The sequence below is a fragment of the Callithrix jacchus genome, chromosome 2, assembly GCF_049354715.1.
Source record: "Callithrix jacchus isolate 240 chromosome 2, calJac240_pri, whole genome shotgun sequence".
NCBI classification, from domain to species: domain Eukaryota; kingdom Metazoa; phylum Chordata; class Mammalia; order Primates; family Cebidae; genus Callithrix; species Callithrix jacchus.
The window spans coordinates 15,269,883-15,295,988 of record NC_133503.1 but is presented as its reverse complement, the minus strand read 5'-3'; the positions used below and the strand labels follow the sequence as shown (position 1 = coordinate 15,295,988).

General features: G+C 50.2%; 1 protein-coding gene across 3 annotated transcripts in view; it reads right to left on the bottom strand.

Annotated features, from left to right (window-relative positions):
* Positions 1-74: 74 nt before the first annotated feature.
* BAIAP2L1 (BAR/IMD domain containing adaptor protein 2 like 1) overlaps positions 75-26,106 on the bottom strand; it is a 110,352-nt gene continuing 84,320 nt past the window's right edge. For all 3 annotated transcript variants that reach the window (XM_035282715.3, XM_035282720.3, XM_035282730.3), the window contains exons 6-14: positions 25,773-25,910; positions 24,026-24,178; positions 20,165-20,332; positions 18,444-18,591; positions 16,376-16,583; positions 14,818-14,895; positions 13,127-13,307; positions 2,733-2,770; positions 75-2,023 (exon numbers count right to left, since the gene is read on the bottom strand). In XM_035282715.3, coding sequence (XP_035138606.1) covers positions 1,948-2,023; positions 2,733-2,770; positions 13,127-13,307; positions 14,818-14,895; positions 16,376-16,583; positions 18,444-18,591; positions 20,165-20,332; positions 24,026-24,178; positions 25,773-25,910 — 1,188 coding nt within the window. In that variant the 3' untranslated portion in view covers positions 75-1,947. The remainder of the gene's footprint in view (positions 2,024-2,732; positions 2,771-13,126; positions 13,308-14,817; positions 14,896-16,375; positions 16,584-18,443; positions 18,592-20,164; positions 20,333-24,025; positions 24,179-25,772; positions 25,911-26,106) is intronic.

The window sequence follows — 26,106 nt, the reverse complement described above, 5'->3', positions numbered from 1 at the left end:
GCCTCATTGGTCCCCGGGCTGGTCATAAGCACTTTGTATTCCTCTGTAGGCACTTACAGCTCAAGAAAGTATGCTTGTTTTCAAGTTCTTTATTATTAAAATTAAACACAATCCCTTGACATTTACAGAGCAGGCACCTCCGTGCCAAGGACAAGGCCATTCCTCCGGTTTTGGTCTGGGAGGTGGAACCTGGGGCTGCATCCGAGGCCGCCCAGGCCCTTCTCCTGCCCCGTAACAGAACCAGAACCATCCCCAAGGCAGGGCACAAAGGTAGGCTACCCACACCCTACAGTTCCCCACGGCTGCAAATGGGGCTCCCTGAGCCCTGCTCTGACGTCTGAAGTGGGGAACATGGCCACAGAGGCCTTGCGGACTGAATTCTTTTGTGGCCACAGCTCCTTCTGTAGAACAGACCTGGCGGGTAACACAGTTCATGGTGCGTGTAGCCCTCCATGGGGAGTGCCTGGTTTGTCCTCCGAAGAGAGGCAGATGGTGACACTGCTCTACCTGGCTGGAAGGAGCCTGAAGCATCACCCATGTCCACTGGCTTACCCACATGTGACCTTTCCCAATTTTCCCCTCATAAGAAAACAGTACACTATGGCAAGGCCAGAGGAGAGGTGATAAGCCCCAGTGCCCCCAGCACACACGGTGAACAGCCAGGCTGGTAATCTGTCACCCAGGCTGAAGTGCAGTGGCGTGATCTCAGCTCACTGTAACCTCTGCCTCCTGGGTTCAAGCGATTCTCCTGCCTCAGCCTCCCGAGTAGCTGGGATCAAAGGTGCCTGCCACCATGCCCCGATAATTTTTCTATTTTTAGGAGAGACTCCTGACCTCAGGTGATTCTCCTGCCTTAGCCTCACAAGGTGCCGAGATTCCCATACTTGGGCCGGGCTGGGAATTTAACCATGATGCTCCACTGCAAAATAGGTCCAGATCCTTGGCAGCCAGAGGTGAATTCCAGCCCGGGGTCCAGGGCAGCCACCGCTGAGTCCTCACATCCACGCTGCAGGGCCGGGTTCTGAGTGCGTCATGGCTGCTGGGCTGAAAACCCGCCTTCTCCAGGCACCAGAGGTCACGTGGGCTTTATGCACATCCTTTGAGAGTCCAACCTGACTGAAACATGGAGAAACCGGGACCCCGGGAAGTTTGAGTGTATTTGGTAATGGATGCAGCTTTGGCCAACTAGCTGAGTGAGAACACAGGAGCTGTGAGTCCAACGCCCAGCCCGTGTCCTGGATGGGCTGTGTGGCGAATCCAGCCGATGACTGAACTACCGAGAAAAGGAGCTCTGGGAGGGGATTTCCTCAAGTGCGACAGGTGGCTGTGGTAAGGGCAGCAAAATCTCTTAGCACTCTGCAGCTCTGTCGGAGTCGGAGGGAGCGGGGTTTCTCCATCTCCAGAAGCTCCACATTTCGTTAAAGTTTAAAACTTTTTAGTTAAAAAATTACATGTATATAGTATTTTCATAATTTATATTGCTTAAGATTATGATTTGCATGCTAAGATGCAAACCTGTGTGGTATTTTCTTTAGGTAGACACAATGCTACTAAGAGCACATACTTTATAAAATAAAATTGGTCTCATTTGCGTCACGTGCAGAAAGCCAGGCATGAAAGCATAGACTATCCCTTATTCTGGCTTTATTAAGGAAAAAAATTCATTTAAAAAAATACAATAAAGACTGAAACCATGTTCACTGCTTCTTGAACAGAATAAGAAGAAAATATTTTAAATGATTGAGTTGGTGATTAGACTATTAGTTATCTTAAAGGCAGAAACGTGTCAACCCAACTATGTGAAACAGAAGCATGATCTGCTCAGGCAGGCGACATTGGAGTCAGGCCCCTCCGCTGAAGCTTCCTGACAGCACGTGGCAGACAGGACACGCCCATCATTCTGAAAGGGAGAACAGGAGAGGCCCAGGAGAGTCCTTGGCTGTCTTCTCATCGAATGACAGGTGCTGAGCGATCATTTGTCACGGTCGGGCGGAGCTTCACAGTGGCAAAGGGGTTTTCTCCGCTGCAGGGGATAAGAAAAATCTTTCAGAACTTCCGCTCCATGAGGGAAATGGGATTTTTGTTGAGATAGAATCTTACTCTGTCACTCAGGCTGGATTGCAGTGGTGCATCTTGGCTCACTGAAACCTCCGCTTCCCAGGTTCAAGCGATTCTCCTGCCTCAGCTCCCCCAGTAGCTGGGACTACAGGCGCGCACAACTATACCTGGCTAATTTTTGTATTTTTAGTAGAGATGTGATTTCGCCATGTTGGCCAGAGTGGTCTCAACATGAGGCCACTGCGCCTCACCAAAATTGGATTTTAACGGTGCTAATTACCCATTCTTGCCCTGTGAGACTGTGCTGCTGACCACCTGTCCAGCTTGTACAGGTCCCAGCAGTATTTTCTGAGCATGAAAGTTTTGTTCAATGCTGATTCCTACACTACACCGCCCGCTGCAGAACGAGCCCAGGTTTTAAAGGTTCTGGATGTGGGTGCCCACACCTCTTTAGCCCTGCATTGTGGGTGATGTGGGGGCCGCTCTGGGGTGGGCAGACCCTGCTCCCAGGGTGTTCTAAAGCAGGTGGTGAAGGGAGCAGGGGGCCACGGCCCCACAGGGCAAGTCCTTTCTCAGGCTGAGCCTCCTGGCCTGGGCACCAAAGGCCCTCCTGGGGGACACTACAGGGAAGAGCAAAGTCACATGCTGAGGCTGATGTAGGAAGCCATACCTACCTGAGAAAAGGTGGCTTCGCAGTCCCATTGGCATCGTTCTGTGAGAAAGATAAAGAAGTTTATGGAGGGCTTGGAATTGGTCTTTTAAAAATTATTTCAGGTAGAGGTGGGGATTTGCTCTGTTGCCCAGGCAGGTCTCAAACTCCTGAGCTCAAGTGATCCTTCCACCTCGACTTCCTAATGTGCTGGGACTACAGGTGTAAACCACCGCGACCGGCCTGTATTGGAGATTTTTAATAAGACCTGAAGGTAAAGGCAGCTAAAACGTGACGGATGTTTAAAAGCGCCCCGACCTAATATGGGAGACTGTCTACATTCACTTGGAAGAATAAGGCAAGAACAGAAAATGCTCAGCAGGGCAGTAAGGGTCCTCCCAGGCGTGAGAGCATGGCGCTGCCTACTCTCACACCTGGGAGGTGTGAGGTGTCGAGAGCTCACGTGTGAACGAGCCATCTGTTAAACTAGGAAAGTTTCACATAATGAAGCTTGAGCAACAGAGCGACATCACAGAAGAAAACATTCGTGCCAAACAGAACATCTCAGACTCGGGGGAAACGGAGATCCCGCAGGTCCTCAGCCCCGGCCTCTCGAGTGCAGAACCGAGACTGGGGTGTGCTTTTTGGGAGCTGACTCCTGAAGGATGACGTGAAGAGCAGGAAGTAAAAATAAAACCCTGTCAGCTTTGGGGGCCGCTGGAGGCAGGGGAAGCTGAAAACAGGAAAAGAGAAGATGGAACCAAAGTGCAAAGGGGCCTGCAGGGCTGGGGCCAGGTGTTCACCTTCTTTCCCTCGCTCCAAAAAGCCTGCAGGGTTTAACAATCTTTCCAGCCTGCACACATGGAGCAGTCGGGTGGCCGTCCAGGAGAGGGCAGTGTAACACTGTGACGAGCTGAGGCCCCACCTCACTGTCCTGACAGTCCCAGGAAGCGGCCCATCACCCCTGGGGGTCTCAGGGAGCATGCAGACCTCTCAGCATCAACTCAGGAGCCCCTCTCTTGCCTGATGCCAGCTCTAGAGTGCAGGCTGTTCCTGGACATGGAGGCCTGGGCCTGGCCTCTGGGGTGGCCTCCACTCAGGTTGGGTGTACAGACTGGAGGCAGAAGGTGGGCTGTGGGCCCCAGGGGTGTGGTGTGAGACCTGTCCCACCATCTCCAGAGCCCTTGGGCAGGGCAGCCGGGCCTATCTGGTGTCTGCTTCTGCACTGGAAGCCACTGGCTGGCCTTGCACATCTTACAGGGCTTTAAATGGCTGCAAAAGTGATTCCTCCCTGTGGAGCATGCAGCGCTTCCCCAGCAGGCTTGGAGGAAGTCCTCATTGGTGTAAGGTTCAGGCTCTGCGATGCTGACAGGCTAATTTATTATTTTAATACCCCAGGGTGCCTGGTGCGTGTGCTCACGGTGCTGGCATCCGTGGACCCTGTTGCAGAAAGGCCTCCTGTGGCCCAGAGGACAGGCGGGAGGGCCGTGGCAGGGCCTGAGGCACACTTCATGCCAAGCCTGACTCTACTTGGTCCTCCCCTCCTCTGCCACTGGAGTCATCTGACTCCTTGGGGCCAACACTGTGTCCCTCCCAAGTGCAGCTTCTGCTAGAGGAAGGCGCTTCTCAAAGTGGAAACCAGAAACACCCTCCACCCAGCCCAAGCACACCCCGGAGCTTGTTCACACCCCTCCTAGGCTGCTGGGGACTTTAAAACAGTCCCAATGAATCCTTGCAAGGAACTCAGAAGCACCGACTCCTGCCGGGAGGACGGGGGGAAAGCACGCCTAAGAAAACAGCTCAGAGTTGAGCCAACCGCAGCCAACCCTGTGCACGCCTGGGGCCCAACAATCCTTTTCCCTGTAGGAACAAGCAGGGCACATGCCCATGGGCCCCAAAACACTCAGCCAGCCCTGGTGAAACAGCCCAGACCGGAAACACCAGACGCCCATCCATGGGAGAGCCAGAGCCGGCTTCTGTGCAGACGGTCACCTCACAGTGCCAAGCAACTGTCCCTACGGGGCCACCCTGACGGCCATCTCCGTGCTGTGGAGTCTGGCCTTAGAGAAGGGATGGTCATGGGTGTGGGCCACGAAGGGGATCCTGGGGGCCAGGAATGTCCTACTGGGCATGCGTAGTAACATCGTGAAAACTCATCGCGCACATTTCAGTCTGTGATATTCCGTAATACAGTGTTTCCTTTAAAATACGCATTGGACGTGTTCAGGCAGATTTCCCCTTTAATATCTGCTTGTTTCTCAGGGAGCTGAAACCCCAGCACTCCCACTGGATATGAGGCTGGCAGGAGCCTCTCTGCCTCCCTCTCCATGGCAAAGCAAACCCACCACGAGGCTGGGGCTGGGCACATATGGCGCCTCTTACCTGGTGGCCTCCAGGGGTCTCACAGTACCCTCCCTGCATCCCTGACTGAACCCCTCACCTCCCACTCAGCCCACTGCGGTGGTCACCGTGCCCAGACCTGCCCTCTTCCCTGCTCCCTTTCCTGGCAGTGGGGGACACCTCCAGGCCAGAGACTGCACTGCTGCCAGCACCCAGGGCCCTTCGGGCACTGCCTGCTGCATGTCGCGTGTCCCTATCAAGACAGGAGACCCCTGGCCACTAGAGAGTGGGCTGGGCTGCAACTGGGGACTGGAGAGCGAAGCCACCAAGTGGCTGACTGCGGCCAGGGTGGACACATCTTGTGACCCCCCCCAATTCCCTCCCAAGAATCCAAAATGCTTGTGTGGACACTGGCTGACTGCCCATTGCCCGGTGGCTGTTCCACTCCACTTTCCCTCCTGTGCAGTTTCCGGGGTGCCCGTCACAGGGCCATGTGCCCAGGGTGGGGGACTATTTGATCTGGCTTTCTGAGGGGTCCCAGGCAGCTTGGAGTGCCCAGCACCGCTTGTTCCTCAGGCCACAGCAGAGAATGCTGGTGGCCCTCACTGCAGAAGGTAGGACAGAGTGAACGGGGACAGTGCAGGGCGGCCTTGCTCCTGAGCAGAAAGAACATCGCTAAAGAACATTTCTAAGCCAGCTGTAGGTCAGTTACTGGCAACAGAAGCAGCCCTCGCTGATACCTGTCCTCAGTGTGAAAACATTCCCGTCCTCCCTTGTCTGGGGGCTGGGCTTGTCTTCCAGTTCCCTTCTGATCTAGATCAATCCCTTTATTCTCAAAATGGGGACGCTGAGGCCCAAACAAGGAAAAGCCACTGCTCTGAGTCAGCGGGATCTTTTTGGAAGCCAATGTGCCCTCGTGACGCAAACGAAGATGCATGCAGGCCTGCACACGGGCTCCACTGCTCTCAGGAGGGGCTCACGCCATGGTGAGCACACGCTGTGAAATGCGGATTTGCTTTTAAAAAGGAGAGCTGTCTGCTTATTTATAATGTTGGAAGGGAGCCAACACTTCCTCACTTGGAACTGCAGGAGAGAATCCATAAATTTAAAAAATGTAGGCTGGGCACAGTGGCTCACGCCTGTAATTCAAGCACCCCAGCACGTTGAGAGGCCGAGGCAAGAGGACTGTCTGAGGCCAGGAGTCTGAGACCAGCTTGGGAAACATGGTGAGATCTTACCATTATTGCCCCCAACTCTAGTCCCAGCAAGTCTCCCCACCCCCTGGGGAGAAGCCCCTGCTCTCAGATGGTCTAGGACGTGCCGTCATGGGACAGCTGTGGGACTTCCAGGTAAGTGGGCTACTCCATGGAGGATGGCTCCCTGTACACCTAAGCCTAAGCATTCCAGGGTTAAAATAAACTGCCTGTAACTGACAGTAGCTGTATGTAAAACTACATAGAACATTGTTTTTAGGGGGACGGAGTTTTACTCTTGTTGCCCAGGCTGGAGTGCAATGGCGCAATCTCAGCTCACCGCAACCTCCACTTACCAAATTCAAGTGATTCTCCTGCCTCCTGAGTAGCTAGAAATACAGGCGCCCGTCACCAGGGCCCAGCTAATTTTTGTATTTTTAGTAGAGATGGAGTTTTGCCACATTGGCCAGGACGGTCACCATCTCTTGACCTCATGATCCGCCTGCCTCGTCCTCCCAAAGTGCTGGAATTACAGGGGTGAGCCATCATACCTGGTCAATTTTTTTGTATTTTTAGTGGAGATGTGGTTTCTCCATGTTGGTCAGGCTGGTCTCGAACTCCCAACCTCAGGTGATTCGCTCACTTCGGCCTCCCAAAGTGCTGGGATTACAGGTGTCAGCCACTGGCCTAAAAATGCTTTTAAAAAACATTAGGATGCTTTACCAGCTCTCTTGGATCCTGCTGTCTGGCCTGGGATATAACACAGCTTTCCCCATCATCATCAGCTGGTTTAGACATTTTGGTTAGGGAAAGCTAAGTTACTACAGATGGACAGAAGAAAGCTGACACACACAATTCCAGGACTGTGTCCCCAGGCCTCAAGGGTGCCAGAGTCCCCTGGGGCTTTCAGGTGGCAAAGGCTGCCGTCTTTTCTGAGACAGGGTCTCGATCTGTCATCCAGGCTGCAGTGCAGTGGAACAATCACAGTTCACTGCACTCTCGACCTCCTGGGCTCAGTTGATCCTCTCACCTCAGGCTCCTGAGTACCTGGGTCTACAGGTGTATGCCACCACGCCTGGCTTTTTTTTTTTTCCTTCTGAGACATAGAGTTTCGCTCTTGTTGCCGAGGCTGGAGTACAATGGTGCAATCTCAGCTCACTGCAACCTCTGCCTCCTGGGTTCAAGTGATTCTCCTGCCTCAACCTCCTGACTAGCTGGATTATAGGTGCCTGCCACCACACCTGGCTAATTTTTGGTGATCCACCCACCTTGGCTTCACAAACTGCTGGGATTACAGGCAGGAGCCACCATACCTAGACAGTTTTTTAGTTAATTTTCTATAAAGATGAGGTCTCATTATGTTGCGCTGATCTTAAACTCCTAGGCTCAATCATCCTTCAGCCTCGGCCTCCTAAAGTGCTGGGATCACAGGTGTGAGCCACTGTGCTCGGCAGCCTGCCATCTTTTGAGCCTCAGCCATGGTCCCTGCTTCTCGACCACCACGATGTGGATCAAACTTTATTTTTATATTTATATCGAGATGATTCTCTCTCTGCTGTGCAGGCTGGACTCGAGTTCCTGAGCTCAAGTGATTCTATCACCTGGGCCTTCCAAGTAGCTGGGATCACAGGTATGAGCCAGCATGCCCAGCTAGAGCAAGTTTTTTTAAATGGAACACTGTCCTATTTTGTATAATCTATTCCTAACTGTCCAATGTGGCAGCCACTAGCTGTATATGGCTACTTAAGTTAACTAAAATAAAATTTGCCGGACACAGTGGTTCACGCCTATAATCCCAGCACTTTGGGAGGCTGAGGCATGTGGATCACCTGAGGTCGGGAGTTTGAGACCAGCCTGGCCAACATGGCGAAACGTCACCTCTACTAACAATACAAAAATGGGCATGGTGGTAGGCACTTGTAATCCCAGCTACTTGGGAGGCTGAGGCATGAGAATCGCTTGAACCCGGGAGGTGGAGGTTGCCATGAACTGAGATCACGCCACTGCACTACAGCCTGGAGACAGAGTAAGACTCAATCTCAAAGAACTAAATAAATACATAAAATGAAAAGAAATACAATGAAACGCCCAGTTCCTTTGTTGCACCATCTGTTTTTCAAGTGCTCTGCTGCCCTGTGTGCCTGTGGCTGACGGACTGGGCAGGGGGCATTTCCAACTGCGCTGCTCGTCCCTGACACAGATGCTTGATCCGTGCTCCCTGCTGGTTCAGGAGGCCAGAACACACAGCCATTCCCTGATCCCAGTTACGTCCCATGGAGCAGTGCTGATGCTTCTGCAGGCTGTTTCCCGCAGCTGCACTCCCAGAACTCCTGCCTGGGATTGTCTGGACGAAACGTGGTTGCTTGTCTAGCAGAAGGAGCACTATTGGCTGGGCGCAGTGGCTCACGCCTGTAATCCCAGCACTTTGGGACGCCAAGGCTGGTGGATCATGAGGTCAGGAGTTCAAGACCAACCTGGCCAAGATGGTAAAACCCCGTCTCTACTAAAAACTACAAAAATTAGCCAGGCGTGGTGCGGCATGCCTGTAGTCCCAGCTCTCAGGAGGCTGAGGCAGGAGAATCACTTGAACCCGGGCGGCAGAGGTTGCAGTGAGCTGAGATGGCACCACTGTACTCCAGCCTGGATGACAGAGTGAGACTCCCTCTCAAACAAAACAAAACAAAAGGAGCGCATCCACAGAGGCTGAATGCAGGTGACCGCTGTGGTCCCCACCACCCCACGCAACGCTTTTGTAGTCTGCACAGGATGTTAAAATAACTGCGCAGAAGGCCACAGGGTTTCCTACTGGGAAAGTGAACTGATGTGGAGGCCGGGAATGGGGTTTCTAATCTGCCATGGGCCCTGGAGAGCGGCTGTCATTCTTCTGTGCCTCTCTTTCTCCATTTCCCAAGGCCCCGCAATCCCTCTACCTCCTAGGAGGTCCCAGCACAGGCACCACCCAGGAAGCACCATGAGGGTACGAAGGGTGTGCAGGTACAAAAGACAGGAGGGGGCTGGTGGCGCCACTCCCCTCGCAGTCCAGCCAGAACCCAGGCAGCAGCGTGGGGGCTCATCCTGCTTCTCTGGCTGCTGCCCAACCCCAGCTCTTGAGTCCCCCCAGGGCACCACAATGCCTGGGCCTTGTGTTTCTGCTGAAGCTCATGCCTCAGAGCTTGGCTCCGATGCTTTCCTCCTAGAAGCCTCCCCTGATACGTCCCAGGAAGCCTGGCCTCTCCCCTTGTCCTAGCCCCAGGCATCGTGTGCTCTCTGGACTCCACCCCTGCGTGGGTCTCATTCCTATTTGTGTCCCGAAGGCCTGGCACTAGCCGCCCCTCGATGCAGGCTGGATGAGTGCTGATGGGATGGTCTCATCTCTGTCCACAAAACCCCTCCCCTACAGCTGAACCCTCCCTTTCATGTGACTGTGTTGACAGAAGTCTGCTGTCCAGGGAATATCAGCTGCTGTCAGTGATAAGCATGACCTCCCTGTGGGCATCAACTCCACCCCTGTGCTGGACAGGCCTTCTCATTGATTTCAGTGATCATTAAGTTAATCGGCAATCATGACTCACACACAGAATCAATGACAACTGAAATTATTAGAATCCACAGAAGGAGGGCATTCTCATTAGCTATTTGGGGCTTTTGAATATTCTTAGATGAAACCAGAAATGAAAGGCTGCTAAAATGAAAGACTGAAAAGCCTTCTAGCTTTTGAGACAGACAGGGGTCACCTAAAGATGATGGGGTGTGTGTGTGTGTGTGTGTGTGTGTGTGTGTGTGTGTGTGTATTGGGGACCTGAAGATGACGGTGTGTGTGTGTGCATATGTGCATGTGCGTGTGTCTGTGTGGTAGAGGTGGGAGGGAGGGTGGTCTGTGTGGGAGTGAGCTTTGGCGGGTGCAGCCCGTGGAGGCAGCCGGGGACAGGATGACTGGAAATCTCTCCCATGGAGGCGACAGGCTGAAGCCTGTGGACACGAGCTGAGAACAGGATCTCAGGTGGGAAGGGCGGCAGTGGTGTCCACCTGGGCCAACTGTGCCGTGGAGGCTACAGAGCACCAGGTCGCCCCTGCAGGCAGACCCTGCCCAGCCCAGCCCAGCCCTCCGGTGACAGTGGTGTGTGTGCTTTGCCCAAGGAAGTAGGAAGCCTCAGATAGCTAGCAGCTGCCCGACACTGACAGAATGTCATGATTCAGCCAACGAAGAGGTTTAAAAATGAAGCCAGGTCACTTTTACACTCCCCAGTGCTAAATAAGGAAGAATCTGTCATTACTGAGTATACTGATACTTAAAGCCAGGCTTCTTCAATTCCTCCAGTTCCCTGCAGTAAGAACGGTGGTGACAATGTTTTCTTCACCAAGCTTCACCCACGTGATAAATACACTGACAATAGCGCGTTTTCGTTTCATAACACCAGAGACTATGCTGTGTTGGCCAAAGTGTCGGTGTTCTCACTTATAATTCCAGACTGATTTTTTTTTTTTTTTTTTTTTGAGATGGAGTCTCCCTCTGTCGCCAGACTGGAGTGCAGTGGAATGATCTCAGCTCGCTACAACCTCCGCCTCCTGGGTCCATCCAAGTGATTCTCCTGCCTCAGCCTCTCAAGTAGCTGGGATTACAGGCATGTGCCACAATGCCTGGCTAATTTTTTGTATTTTTCAGTAGAGACAGGGTTTCTTCATGTTGGTCAGGCTAGTCTCGAACTCCTGACCTCGGGTTATCCAAAGTGTTGGGATTACAAGCGTGAGCCACCGTGCCCGGCCAGAACTAATGGATATTTTGGGGCAAGATTCTTTTACCTTAAAAGGCATTATCCAACTTTAATGAAGCAGCAGGCTAGGTGAACATCAACAGCTATGAACATCACAAAGAGAGACAAACACACATCCCCATGTGCCTCCTCACCGTCGAAATGCTCCAGCAAAACCGAACAAACAAGCAAAGCAGCAATAGACTCTGAGCAGGGCCTGAGGCCTTACTACCAATTTATAAACACAGGAGACATGGGGGAATGTAGCAAGGACGCCATCAGCAAAACCCACATGGGGGACACCCACCAGGACAAACGACCGGTTCTTTTACAAACAGATTGCAAAGAAAGAGAGACAGAAGGGGAGATGGGCAGATGGAGAAGGCCTCATGAGACCATCCACCAAGTACAATGTCTGGAGCTGATCTGGATCCAGATTCTAACAACTGCACTGTCAACAATTTTCATTTTACATTTTTGGAGACAGGGTCTCTGTCGTCCAGACTGGAGTGCAGTGGGATGATCATGGCTCACAGCAGCCTTGACCTTCTGGGTTCAAGCGATCTTCCCACCACAGCCTCCTGAACAGATGAGACTACAGGCATGTGCCATGACACCTGGCTAACTTTTGCATTTTTTTGTAGATATGGGGTTTTGCTATATTGCCCAGGCTGGTCTAAAACTCCTGGGCTCAAGCGATCCTCCTGCCTTGGCCTCCCGAAGTGTTGGAATTACAAATGTGAGCTGTTGCACCTGGCCTCAAAGACATTTTGAATACAGTTTCAAAAGCTAGCATTCCTAAACCAAAGCAAGCCACTGTAGCCTACACTGAGGCAGGTCTATTTCCCAGACGCCTCAAGGCTCACACGGAGTCACATGAAAGTCTGGGGCGCATTTTAGAAGTGCATCCATTTCCTATAATCAAGAGACTCTGCCTGGGCACCACTCACAGCTGAACAAAGGCCCCACACACAAGGTCTAGAACCCTGGCTCCTTCACCCAAAGCAAGACAGCTCCTGGAGCGAGGGGTGCAGATACCAGTGCCCAGCCTCCTTCCCTTCTCCCACAGGTCTCACGCCAGAGCGCACCAATCTCAGCCAACCCAACCCACGAGTGATGTCCAGCCGCATTCCTCCCCACCCCACCATCACCTCACCTTGTATTATTCTCTGCATGGCTTTTTTTTTTTTTGAGATGAAGTCTCGCTCTTGTCCCCAAGGCTGGAGTACAATGGTGTGATCTCGGCTCACTGCAACCTCTGTCTCCCGGGTTCAAGCCATTCTCTTGCCTCAGCTTCCCGAGGAGCTGGGATTACAGGTCCCCACCACCATGCCTGGCTAATTTTTGCATTTTTAGTAGAGATGGGGTTTCACTGCATTGGCCAGCCTGGTCTTGAACTCATGACCTCAGGTGATTCGCCTGCCTCAGCCTCCCAAAGTGCTGGGATTACAGCCCTCTCCATGGCCTTTATCTCGATGTTTTTGTTTATTTTTTATTGTCTGCACGAGAACGAAGTTCCGAAGAGGCAGGGTCTTGCCTTGTTCATCTCTACCTGGAGAGCCTGCACCAGGGCCTGGTGTCCAGCAGACATGCACGGTTGCGGGAATGGATGAATTGGTTCTGGGAGCCCAGGCGGTATGCTAGGCCCCCAGGGGCGTTTTAAGGTTATCTTTCAGGGTTATCTTTAACCTTAAGACCCCAGACGGAGGGTTTAGGGTTAAAGATAACATACGGAGTGCCTGGGAGTACACTCTCTAAAGAAAGATGAAGTTAGCACTTTTAACCTAAGCCTCCCTTCAGAGCATATGAAAATGGAAGAAAATGGATTAAATGGCTAAAAGACTGCAGCCAGGCAGGAGAGATAAGAAACCTAATAAAATCTAGCAAGCTGGGGGCTACTGTGTGTAAACTGTCACCGACAAGATAGAGGGCTGGAGTCAAGAAGGTTAAAGGCTGCATGACAAGGAAGGGAATCTAGCGGATCAAAGGTGACAAGACCCCTCCTCCTCCTCCCCAGCGACCATCCTCCCACTGGGGGCAGAGCAGAGCAAGGTTGTCACGGTGGGAACAGTGCCCTGTGCCTCCCAGAGGCAGCGAGTCCGGTACACAGGACGCCCCCGTGCAGCTTTACTCACAGGAGCCATGGTCTCTGGCTTGGACGCCGGCGACTTGAAGGTGGATGTAGTTCTGGCCGAGTCTGCCCTCCTGTCAGCAGCTGCCCCCATGGACAAGCATTCCAGGTAGTCGGGTGGGGGGATGACAACACTGCTGCTCTCAGACAAGTTCAAGGTGCTGACGCTTCTCACTGGCGCGGGGCTCAAACCCAAACAGGACAGAGCACACACGTAAGACACGGTCTCACCGTGCAAACCCTAAACATCCTCCGTGTCCCTCACCAAGGATGACAGTAACAAGCAATCACAAATCAAAAACGGAACTCAAGTCTCACACACACCTCCACACACAGTACACGTCAATACAAAACACTCTTAGATTTTTTGTTTTTTGTTTTTTTGTTTTTTTGCGACAGAGTCTCACTCTGTCACCCAGGCTGGAGTGCAATGGCGTGATCTTGGCTCACTGCAACCTCTGCCTCCTGGGTTCAAGCAATTATCCTGCTTCAGCCTCCCAAGTAGCTGGGATCACAGGTATGCGCCACCACCCCTGGCTAATTTTTGTATTTTTAGTTGAGATGGGGTTTCACTGTGTTGGCCAGACTGGTCTCAAACTCTTGACCTTGTGATACAGCCCCTCGGCCTCCCAAAGTGCTGGGATTAGAGATGTGAGCCATTGCACTTGGCCTCATTTTCTTTTTCTTTTTTTTGAGATGAAGTCTCACTCTGTCACCCAGGCTGGAGTGCAGTGGCATGATCTTGGCTCACTGCAATCTCCACCTCCCAGTTTCAGGCAATTCTCCTGCCTCAGCCTCCTGAGTAGCTGGGATTACAGGCATGTGCCACCATGCCCAGCTAATTATTATATTTTTAGTAGAGACGAGGTTTTGCCATGTTGGTCAGGCTGGTCTTGAACTCCTGACCTCGTGATCCACCCGCCTCTGCCTCCCAAAGTGCTGGGATTACAAGCGTGAGCCACCGCACCTGGCCTGGCCTCATTTTTTAAAGTGGGGGCCCACCCTCATGGCGGCTGCTGCAAGAATTAAATGAGAGAATCAATGCAGTAACTACTGTTATTATCTGGCCTGGAATACGGCTTTGGGGGTTTTCAACAAGGAGGTGCTGCTCAGCAAAGGTCATCAGGGTAGTTCAGGCCACAGGAGTGGACGAGATGGCCCAGCAGAGGCAGGAAGGATGGACACAGGGTGACCCCCAAGAACACTGATGCTTAACTGATGGGCAGAAGAGGGTGTAAAGAGCTGGTGAGGCAGATGACAAACAGCACAGGTCAAGCAGCCAGGGTCAGAGAACATTCCAGAAAAAGCATACAACAGTGTTAAAGGCTGCTACGTAAGATAAGGATGGAAAACACATGCGTTGGATTTAGTGACCAGGAGGTGCAGGGGACAGGGAGGGAGTTTCAGAGGGCCGCAGAAGTGGGGAGAGGAGGTGGCCTGGGCTGTGTCTCCTCACAGCAAACAGTCAGCAAAGCAGCAGACAGTCAGAAAGTCAGGGACAACAGAAATCACAGCAGATGGCACTGTGAGCTACAGTCTCATGTCTCACTGATCCATGAGAGCCGAGGCTGAGGGCAGGGCCTGCAACAGAGCTAGAGCTAGAGCTAGATGGTGATGAGTTATGGAGACATCCATATGGAGTTATGGAGGCGGGGGTTTCTGTCGCTGAGAGAGCTCAGCCACACTCAGGGCTACCTTGGCATGGGCAGAGTCATTGCTTCCGTCTCATTTTCTTCTAGCAACTTCGTGTATGACGACGGGAACCAGCCCCTCCTACAGGTGAAAAGGGAGAAAAGACCCTATCAGCAGTAGGCAAGTGGGCAGGGCAACCACCCTGAACAGCCTGATGAAAGCTCAGGGCAGACTGCACCATAAGGCCCATGTGTGGAGTGAATGAAATGAAGGCTTTGAATAGATAAATATGGACTTTCAGATATACTGAACAACGTGTATTGTTAAAAGTTTTTCTTGGACAGGTGTGGTGGCTCATGCCTGTAATTCCAGCACTTTGGGAGACCGAGGCAGGCAGATCATGAGGTCAGGAGTTCAAGACCAGCCTAGCCAACATGGTGAAACCCTGTCTCTACTAAAAACACAAAAATTCGCTGGGCGTGGTAGCAGGCACCTGTAATCCCAGCTACTCAGGAGTCTGAGGCAGGAGAATTGCTTGAATCCAGGAGGTGGAGGTTGCAGTGAGCTGAGATTGTGCCATTGCACTCCAGCCTGGATAACAGAGTGAAATTCAGTCTCAAAAACAAACAAAAGTTTTCCTTTTTTTTTAAATACAGACAGGCTTTCTCTCTGTTGCCCAGGCTGGAGTGAGTGGGGCGATCATAGCTCACGGTGGCCTCAAACTCCTGGGCTCCAGCAGTCCTCCTGCCTCAGCATCCGAGTAGCTGGGAGTAGAGGCGTGTATCACCATGCCTGGCTAAAAAGCAATATATGTTACATGTATAACATTAATTTGATCTGGATTACCCTTTTATTTATTTTTAATATGGTTTTATTTAATACATCTGAACAATCTATCTAGAAAACTGCCAAGCTAGTTACAGTAAGACTTGTGCACATACTTATGGCTGAAATTATGAGGATGGCATTCAAACTACCTGTGTGCTAAACCTTAACAAAGTATATCTGATATGCAGATTATTCTCAAGAAATCACATGTTAGTTATTATTATTATTATTTTCTTTTTGAGATGGAGTCTTGCTGTCACCCAAGGTTGGAGTGCAGTGGCACCATCTCAGCTCACTGCAACCCCCACCTCCCAGGTTCAATCCCAGATTCTCCTGCCTCACCTTCCCAAGTAGCTGGGATTACAGGTGCCCACCACCACGCCTGGCTACTTTTTGTATTTTTAGTAGACATGGGGTTTCACCATGTTGATCAGGCTGGTCTGGAAACTCCTGACCTCAGTGATCCACCCGCCTTGGCCTCCCCAAGTGCTGGGATGCTCAGCACTTGGCTAAATGCTAAATTTTTTGAAAAAGCAAAAGAATGTTTACTACTTTCAGAGAGGTAACTTCACATGATCTAATAACCTAGACATGCACCATTGTATCTCTACATGCACAGACATACAGAAAATAGCCTTGGATCGAATAACTCGAGTTAACTAAACTAGAACTAAACCATAAACTTAACTTTGGCTAAAATGTGAACACGTCCACAAAGACGACCTGCAGCTTGGCTACTCTGGAAGCGAGTGGCTGTCTGGAGCCCCGCGGGGAACGTCACTCCCAGACTTACGCCTTGGATGTATCATGTTCTCCGTACAGCCAGCCATCCTTCTCCTCGGGGATGAGCAGTGTGATGACGTCTTCCTGTGCAAAGCTGAGTAAGGTCTTGTTGGCGCCTGCAGTGTGCGGGAAGATGGTCTTCACTTTCTGCTTTTTCATCATGTTCAGTCCAGTTGCAACTGAAACTGATCGTTGTAAACTGGGATCTTCGGAAGTATCTGTTGGAGGGGGTGTAGTGGTAATGGCTTCTCAAAGCATGAGAATCAATAGGCATGTTCCAATGAACAAACCCCAGACAGCCACCCGTGCCCATCTTGCCACCAATGCTCCTTGCACGGAAACTGACCCTGTCCTATTTCCTCGCCTTGATCATTGCCCAGAAGGGACAGGGACTGCTGAGAAACAGAGGCAGCTCATGGCCTGAAGCCACGCACAGTGCAGAAGAGGATCCCTGCAGCTGCAGGCTCTTTTCTGGACCCAAGGACAAGGCGGCGTCTGCCAGGTTTATCTGCACTCTGCTTTGGCCGGGATGGCTCTCCTGAGAGAGGCAAACTGCTCCGTCACAATTGCAATCACAAAGGCAGGCTGGGGCCACGGTTCAAACCCAACTGCCAATGTCCACAAAGGAAGAAACTGCAAATGCAGTTGGTCTTGCCATGCCAGCTGCTCAGCTTCGCACCCCCGGGCGTGGGAAGGATGAGGTGAGGATGAGTTCCATTTATGGAGTCCTCACCAGGGGCCCGTCACCAATCTCAATGCCTCACAGCTGCCATCCTGCCAGGCTCCCAGGAGGAAGGTGCTGCCATCATCCACAGGACAGACCCCACTGCTGGCAAGTGCTGGGCTGGGCCAGAAAGCAGCTCCAGCAGGCCCACCCCAGAGCCTCTACTCATGAGCACGAGGCTGTACTGTTCATGTTTCCATTCAAATGCAGGCTGATATTTCCACTCCAGGGAAAGAAAAGGTAAAACATATACATATATATAAGCATACAATTTGAGACAGAGTCTCATTCTGTTGCCTAGGCTGGAGTATAGTAGCAGGATCACAGCTCACTGCAGCCTGGACTTCCCAGACTTAAAGGATCCTCCCTCCTCAGCCTCCTAAGTAGCTGGGACTACAGGCACACACTGCTCTGCCAGGCTCGTTTTAAATTTTTTTCTAGAGACAGTGTCTCACTATGTTGCCCAGTCTGGTCCTGACCTCCTGGCCTCAAGTTATCCTCCCACCCTGGCCTCCCAAAGTGCTGGGATTATAGGTGTGAGCCACTGTTTCTGGCCCTTTTAAAAAAACAAACAAATAAATATATATATATATATTTGTTTTCCATTCGAGTTTTCCCGAGCTAGTAATACAGCAAGCATCTTTAATTTAAAACAATGCCAGATCTCTTTCTGCTTTATTCTTGCAGATTCTTCATGATTACAACACACACCTTGCTGCCCCTTTAACCTGCCACTCACTACCTTGCTGCTGTTGAACCCACCAGAAATTTTCTTTTCTTTTCTTTTTGAGACAGAGTCTCACTCTGTTGTCCAGGCTGGAGTGCAGTGGTGCGATCTCAGCTCACTGCAACCTCTGCCTCCCGGGTTCAAGCAATTCTCCTGTCTCAGCCTCCTGAGTAGCTGGGACTACAGGTGCATGCCTCCACCTCTGGCTAATTTTTGTATTTTTAGTAGAGACGGGGTTTAACCATATTGGTCAGGCTGGTCTCGAACTCTTGAGCTCAGGTGATCCACCTGCCTCAGCCTCCCAAAGTGCTGGGATTACAGGCATGAGCCACCATGCCCGGCCTCCATTTATTTGTAAATATATTAATTCTCTACAGTATGTTTGCGCTGGCTAAACATCAGTCAGTGCGCAGAACTGGTGAGCATCAGAGAAATCTATCACTTATCAGTGCGTCTCATAGTCTAGACCTGTATTTGTTCTGAACTCACGCCTGCACAGCCAGGGCTGAATGCATCCAACATACCTGCTTGTTTGCCTCCAGACCTTGCAACACATTTATCCAAAATATTTATTTCACAGCTTATCTTAAAACAAATTTAAAATGTATCTTCAAAGAAATCTCTTACCTGTTGAATTATTTATCCTTTCTGATTTTGGTGCGGCCGTTGCTGGGTTATTAAACATATCGATCAAAGGACTGGTATACGCCCGGCCTGAAGGAGCGGGGGGCATCTTTGGTGAGCATTTAGAAAGGGTGTCGTAATCTTTCCTAACCTGTGAAAAATTCTGTATTAGTCTAATATTAGTATCATGCAGAATTGGAATTACACAGATTCCCAAGGCTGTTTTTTTTTTAAATCATAGGCTTTATTTTTATTTATTTATTTTGAGAGAGTCTCACTCTGTGGCCCAGGATGGAGTGTAGTGGTATGATCTTGGCTCACTGCAACCTCCGTCTCCCAGATTCACATGATTCTCCTGCTTCAGCCTCCCAAGTAGCTGGATTACAGGCAGGTGCTACCACACCCAACTATTTTCTGTATTTTTAGTAGAGATAGTGTTTTACCATGTTGGCCAGGCTGGTCTCGAACTTCTGGCCTCAAGTGATCAGCCTCCCAAAGTTACAAGGGTAGGATATGGGGGTAGAGGCTGGGGTCTTTATTTCTTCAATCACATTCATGATTTTCTCTGGCACTTTGATGGTGTCAATGCAGGTCTCCTGCCACCGACCCTGGGCGTGGTTGGTGGCGTGTGCCTATAGTCTCACTACTCGAGAGGCTGAGGCAGGAGAATCGCTTGAACTCAGGAGGCAGTGGTTGCAGTGAGCTGAGATCACAGGTGTGAGCCACTGTGCCCGGCCACATTTCAGGGGGTTTGAGATGGGCAGGAAGAGTGGCCCCATGCGTTTAAACTACTTGCTACATCCCAGTCCCCACGCACAGCTCATGTTCAAAGATCAGCAAACTACGAATGTGTGAATTCATTACTGTGAATACTTTGATGCCTGTTTTTTTCTTGATGTGACATTGTGATGAAAACCATCAGTGTGTCTAATTCATTTTGTGATACTGTGGTTCCTTCCTTGGGAATAGACTTAGTTGAAATGATTACAATTAAAAACAGTAAGAAGCTGGGTGCGGTGGCTCACACCTGTAATCCCAGCACTTTGAGAGGCTGAGGCGGGCGGATCACAAAGTCAAGAGATAGAGACCATCCTGGTCAACATGGTGAAATCCCATCTCTACTAAAAATACAAAAAATTAGCTGGGTGTGGTGGCACACGCCTGTAGTCCCAGCTACTCGGGAGGCCAAGGCAGGAGAATTGCTTGAACCCAGGAGGTGGTGGTTGCAGTGAGCCAAGATGGTGCCACCACATTTAGCCTGGTGACAGAGCGAGAGACTCCATCTCCAAAAAAAAATAAAAAAAATAAAAAATACAAAAAATTAGCCAGGTGTGGTGGTAGGCACCTGTAATCCCAGCTACTTGGGAGGCTGAGGCAGGAGAATTGCTTGAACCCAGGAAGGCAGAGGTTGCAGTGAGCAGAGATCATGCCATTGCACTCCAGCCTGGGCGACAGAGCAAGACTCCATCTCAAAACAAAAACAAAAACCCAACAAAACAACCCAGTAAGAATAAAATTTCCAAAACAAAGATAATAGCACCAAACATAGTATAAAACATGCACCCAGCTAACTTCACACCTGCGTGTAAGAGGACAGAGGTGCAAAAAGGTGGTCTTCAAAGTTACAAAGGGGGACTTGTGATTTCCACCACCACAGACGAATTCGGTCCGGATGAAGTTAGGAAACACACAATTGAAATCTGGAAGAGAAAACTGACTCCTACCACACTGCTCCTCTCGACCATGGGCGAAGGCTGAGGTGTCCCGGACACGGGGGTAGAGGCTGGGGTCTTTATTTCTTCGATCATATTCATGATTTTCTCTGGCACTTTGATGGCATCAACGCAGGTCTCCTGCCACCGAGGCAGCTTGGAATTCAGTAGTTCTGCAGACTGCAAATCCAAAAGAAGAAGACTAAAGACAAAGACGACTGTTTGAAGAGCTGAGAAAAATTCCATCTTGTCATATTGCTGATAACATATTACTGGCTTAGCAACAGGAGTGTGGGGGCTCTGGGTTAAACTCGGGGAGCAGTTTAAGCACGTAGGGCATCTGCTGTATCTCACTGGCTGAGAGGGGCGTAAACTGTCAACCAAATGAAAATTTCCTGCTCTCTGTGAATACAGAGCTTAGGACTAATACAGGGATGGTAAATGGTTAAGAACAAGAACAGAAACTCAGAGGGAGGCAGGGAGCAATCTGCATGAATCCCATTTTCCAGGTGGCCCCCAAAACACTAACTAACCATCATTTTCTCCCTCCCACTCCTACTAAAAGCAGCACTTCCAACACAGGCCACCGGCCCAGGAGTTGACTCTGACCAGTTCATGTATTAGAGAAGTGACTCAGACTGTCCTGAGAGTATCTAGGGGAAAGAGGAACTGTCGTCGGTGAGTGGTGGCCAGTGCTGAGGGATATCCCACCACAGGCCGAACAAGGCTTTGCAGAGCAGAACCTAACCAGTGGGGATAAGACCCTGTAGCCCTGGAGGCCGAACGCCCCTCCAGCACCCACAAGCCTGGCTCTGCTTCTGACAACTGGGCCCCCAGAGGGGCCCCCAGGCCCTTCCAGTGAACCCCTTTTCTGAGCAGCACTCCGGTTAGAAAAGGGAAGTCAGTGGCCTGCCCTGCAGCTGTGTACAGTTACGCTGCTTTTAATCAGCCTCTCAGCTTACAAAGAGAGGCAGGGGAGCTGATGTCAGTCCTCGGGGCGGCAAAGCCCCCATACCACCCTTGTCCCCAAATGTCACCCTGACACACTAGGTCGATGCCGTCCCACCCCAAACTGTCACCCTGACACACCAGGTCAACACCACCCGACCCTCAGTAGCAACGCGGACCCATCGCTTGGGCCTGCTTCCTCCCAGCTCCACGGAAAGGTCTGGGGTGCTTTAGCTAAGTTAAGGCAAGTCACAAAACCAGTTATCAGATAGTTGAAGAAACTTCCAGTATAGAAAGGAACAGGTTTGGTCTGTGTCACTCTATAAAGCATTACTGGGACCTATGGTTAGACAGACTCTGCTGATAACTGGAGCTCCCTGAAAAGGGGCCAGGCTGCCTCATGACGTGGCGGGGTGTCACACGGGAAGAGGACCTCCAGGTCACCTCTGAACCCTCCAGCCTGCGATCCCGGTGCCACAGGATGCCCTCACTCTGGAAAGAGAAGATTCTAAAGTGAACTCTACATTCCCAAAACTAGTGCAGATGCACTGTTGACAAAAGTGATCACCTAATACAGCAATTCTTTCCTTGGCTATAACCATTTTCTTTCTTTTTTTTGAGAAGGAGTTTCACTCTTGTTACCCAGGCTGGAGTGCAATGGCACAATCTTGGCTCACTGCAACCTTCACCTCCTTGGTTCAAGCAATTCTCCTGCCTCAGCCTCCTGAGTAGCTGGGATTACAGGTGTGTGCCACCATGCCCAGCTAATTTTTGTATTTTTAGCAGAGACGGGGTTTCACCATGTTGACCAGGATGGTCTCAATCTCTTGACCTTGTGATCCACCCGCCTCGGCCTTCCAGAGTGCTGGGATTACAGGTGTAGCCACCGCGCGGGGCCAAAACCATTTTCTTTTTCTTTTTTGAGAGAGGATCTTGGCTCTGTCACCCAGGCTGGAGTGCACTGGCATGATCACAGCTCAGTGCAGCCTCAAACTCCTGGGCTAAGCAATCCTTCCACCTCAGCCTCCTGAGTAGCTGGAGCCAAAGGTGCACACCGCCTCACCTGGCTATAAAAAAAATTTACTTTTGTAGAGACAAGGTCTCACTATGTTGCCCTGGGCTCAAGTGATCCTCCTGCCTTGACCACCCAAAGGGCTGGGATTACAGGCATGAGCCACTGTGCCTGGTCTGCTGTACTCATTTTAAATCTGTTTTAGTTTAGGGAGTTGATCAGTCCTTCGTTTTTGTTTTTTTTTTTTTTTTTTTTTTGAGACAGTCTTAACTCTGTCGCCCAGGCTGGAGTGCAATGGTGCGATCTGGGCTCACTGTAACCTCAGCCTCTCAGGTTCAAGCAATTCTCCTGCCTTGCCTCCCAAGTGGCTGGGATTACAGGCGCCCACCACACATGGCTAATTTTTGTATTTTTAATAGAGACAGGTTTCACCATGTTGGCCAGGCTGGTCTCGAACTTCTGACCTCAAGTGATTTGCCCACCTGGGTCTCCCAAAGTGCTGCGATTACAGATGTGAGACACCATGCCCAGTCCTGAATACTCTTTAAAGCTGCAAAAAGTGCATAGAAAATACATTTGCCTACATACAAGGTACTTTAACATTAAAACAAAGATGAAGTTGACTCATGTTCAAGCTCCTGCAAAGTTTCTCGTATTTTGGAACACTCTGACTTTACTGTCGACAACAGTGAATATTTGGCCTCAACCACTGCTAGTTTTGGATGTTTACAAAGGCCCAAAAGAGTTCATAATTTAAAACAACACATTATGGCATGTGTTGCATAATGATTCCTGGGGGTTCTACGCTCACAGCTGCATGTGCTGGAAGGAGGGTGATGAGGAAACCAGGAACAAACACCATCAAGAGGAATGACTGCATCACTGAGCCCAGCTGTACTGACGTGTGTGAATGGGGCCCATGGGCTGGGACAGAACTGCCCGTGACCCCCAAACACAGACCCATGGAGGTAGCATCTCAAATTGCTCAGGTGGGGTAGGCCTGGGCCCGCTGGGACTCACCGCAGCTATGGTGGAGACATTGATGCTGAGGACACATCAGAGAGAGCCTGGGAAAAGCTGACTCACAGGTGAGAACAAACGTGCTATTCTCAATGATGAAGCATTATTTTATGAAAGACTTCAAATATGGATGTATTTTTTGTTAATTTTTTTTTGGGGGGTGGGACAGAGTCTCACTCTGTTGCCCAGGCTGGAGTGCAGTGGCATGATCTCGGCTCACTGCAGCCTCCACCTCCCAGGTTCAAGCAAATCTCCTGCCTCAGCCTCCGGAATAGCTGGGACTATAGGCATGTGTCACCATGCCTGGCTAATTTTTTTATTTTTAGTAGTGATGGGGTTTCACCATGTCGGTCAGGATGGTCTTGATCTCCTGACTTCATGGTCCACATGCCTCAGCCTCCCAAAGTGCTGGGATTACAGGCGTGAGCCACTGTGCCTGGCCTATTGGAATCTTTTCACTGGGAAAATGGCCCGCTGCTTTATACTGGGGACCTGTGGAAGGTGATGGGCGTGCCTGTATGTATATCTCTGCATGTATGGACTGACGGAGACAGGGTTCTGCTGTGTTGCTCAGGTTGGAGTATAGTGGCACAATCATAGCTGACTGCAGCCTCAACTTCCCAGGCTCAAGGGATCCTCCCACCTCAGCCTCCGGAGTAGCTAAGACTACAGGCACATGTTACCATGCCTGGCTAGTTTTTAAAATTTTTTATAAACATTGTTTTGCCATGTTGCCCAGGCTGGTCTTGAACTCCTGATCTCAGGTGATTGGCCTGCCTCCGCCTCCCAAAGTGTTGGGATTACAGGAATGAGCCATGGCCCAGCCTTCCGGGGCATTTTAAATATAAAATAAAGTTATTAATACATTCAATGCAATTTGCCACCACACCCACCTGTAAGTGATAATAATGTATGTGGTTTGAAAAGCTGCAGTGCTTGTCAACCAGAAAGCAGAAGCGCCTCTTCTCTTCAAGCAGAGCTTCTTTGCAACCATCTGCAATAAATTTCTGGATTTCACTCTGACGAGAGGTAACGGTCTCCACGTACTAAAAAAATAAATGATAATTACGTAAGTATGACATGAGCATCAGATAGCTCGCAGCCTGACGTTTATCTTCTGCCATCTTCATGCCTGCTTTATTTGAATAATAAACACATGAGAGGAAAGTACGTTGTAACCTGACCTAGGTAGATACCATTGTTCTTCTTGAGGTCCCTGACTCATGTGCAAAGAGAAGTTGCTGAACAGCGTGATATTCCCATGGGGTGATTTGCACAAATATTACTTTGTACTCCAGAGATATGACCGTGTCCTACTGGGAAGCACCATGGACTTAGGAACCAAAAAGTTCCAGGTTCAAACCCAGTTGCAAATGCCAACAATAAATGATATGGTTTGGCTGTGTCCCCACCCAAATCTCATCTTGAATTGCAGCTTCCATAATTCTTACGTGTCTCGGGAGGGACCTGGTGGGAGCTGGTCTTTCCCATGCTAGGCCTGTGATAGTGAATGAGTCTCACAAGATCTGATGGTTTTATAAGGGGGAGTTTCCCTGCACACGCTCTCTCTTTGCCTGCTGTCTTCCATGTATGAGGTGACTCGCTCCTCCTTGCCTTCTGCCATGATTGTGAGGCCTCCCCAGCCATGGGGAGCCATGAGTCCATTAAACCTCTTTCTTTTGTAAACTGCCCAGTCTCAGGTATGTCTTTATCAGCAGCATGAAAATGGAATAATAAAATATGATATAACCTAAGCCTAATTTTCCCCATCTGCACAATGGGAATAGTAACACCAATCATGGAGAGTCCCTTCTCCTTTCAGAGCCAGGAGAAAAAAGCCCATGTTTTGGCAGGAGGCTGCTAACTAATTATTCTTAACTCTGGAAAACTCTACATCCTTCACCTCTCAGTCAAAATGCTTATTTTTAAAAACTGATACATGATATTTATGTATATTTATGCGGCACATGTAATAGTGATCAAGGCAGGGTCCTTGGGTATCTATCACCTTAAGTTATTATTTCTATGTGTAGGGTACGTTCCAAGACCTCTCTTCTAATTATTTTGAAATATACAAGGCATTGTTGTTAACTACTGTCACCCGACTCTGCTCCTGGACACTAGAATTTATTCCTTTTATCCATCTGTACATTTGTACCCATTAACCAACCACTCCTTCGTCCTCCCCCTCCCCTGGCATCGACACACTCACCATCCTGAGCTATCTAGAGAATTACAGGTAACCAGCATTCTACTTCCCGCCTCTATGAGATCAACTTCAAACAATTTTTTTTGAGATGGAGTCTTGCTCCGCCACCAAGGCTGGAGTGCAGTGGCACAATCTTGGCTCCCTGCAACCTCTGCCTCCTAGGTTCAAGCGATTCTCCTGCCTCGGCCTCCCAAGTAGCTGGGACTACAGGCACCTGCCACCACCTCAGCTAATTTTTTTATTTTTAGTAGAGATGGCATTTCACCATGTTGACCAGGCTGGTCTTGAACTCCTGACCTCAAATGATCTACCACCTTGGCCTCCCAAAGTGCTGGGATTAAAGGGGTGAGCCACCACACCCGGCCAACCTCCTCTTAAACTGTACAAATTATCAACAACAAAAGAAAACAAGATATTACTAAAAAGCTCACCTCGATTTCTTTGTGTTCATATTTGAGTGCGTTTCGTCCTCCTTGGCTTTTCCTTCTGATCTTCTTCAACTCAGCTTGGGATTTTTCCAAAGACTCTAATTTATTCTTGTGTTCTGTTTGGTATCTTTTTAGAGTTGCCTGTAAGTTAAATGCTGTTTACTGTGGTGCCACACAAATTGTCACATGGTTGCTTCTGCTTATACTTCCACTATGTGTGGCTGTCCAGGGCCTGATACTCTCACTTCACGCCATCCTCATGCTAGCTGGGGCCCCCACACTCACACCAGTTCACACCATCCTCCTGCTGGCCAAGGCCCCCACATCCGTGCCAGTT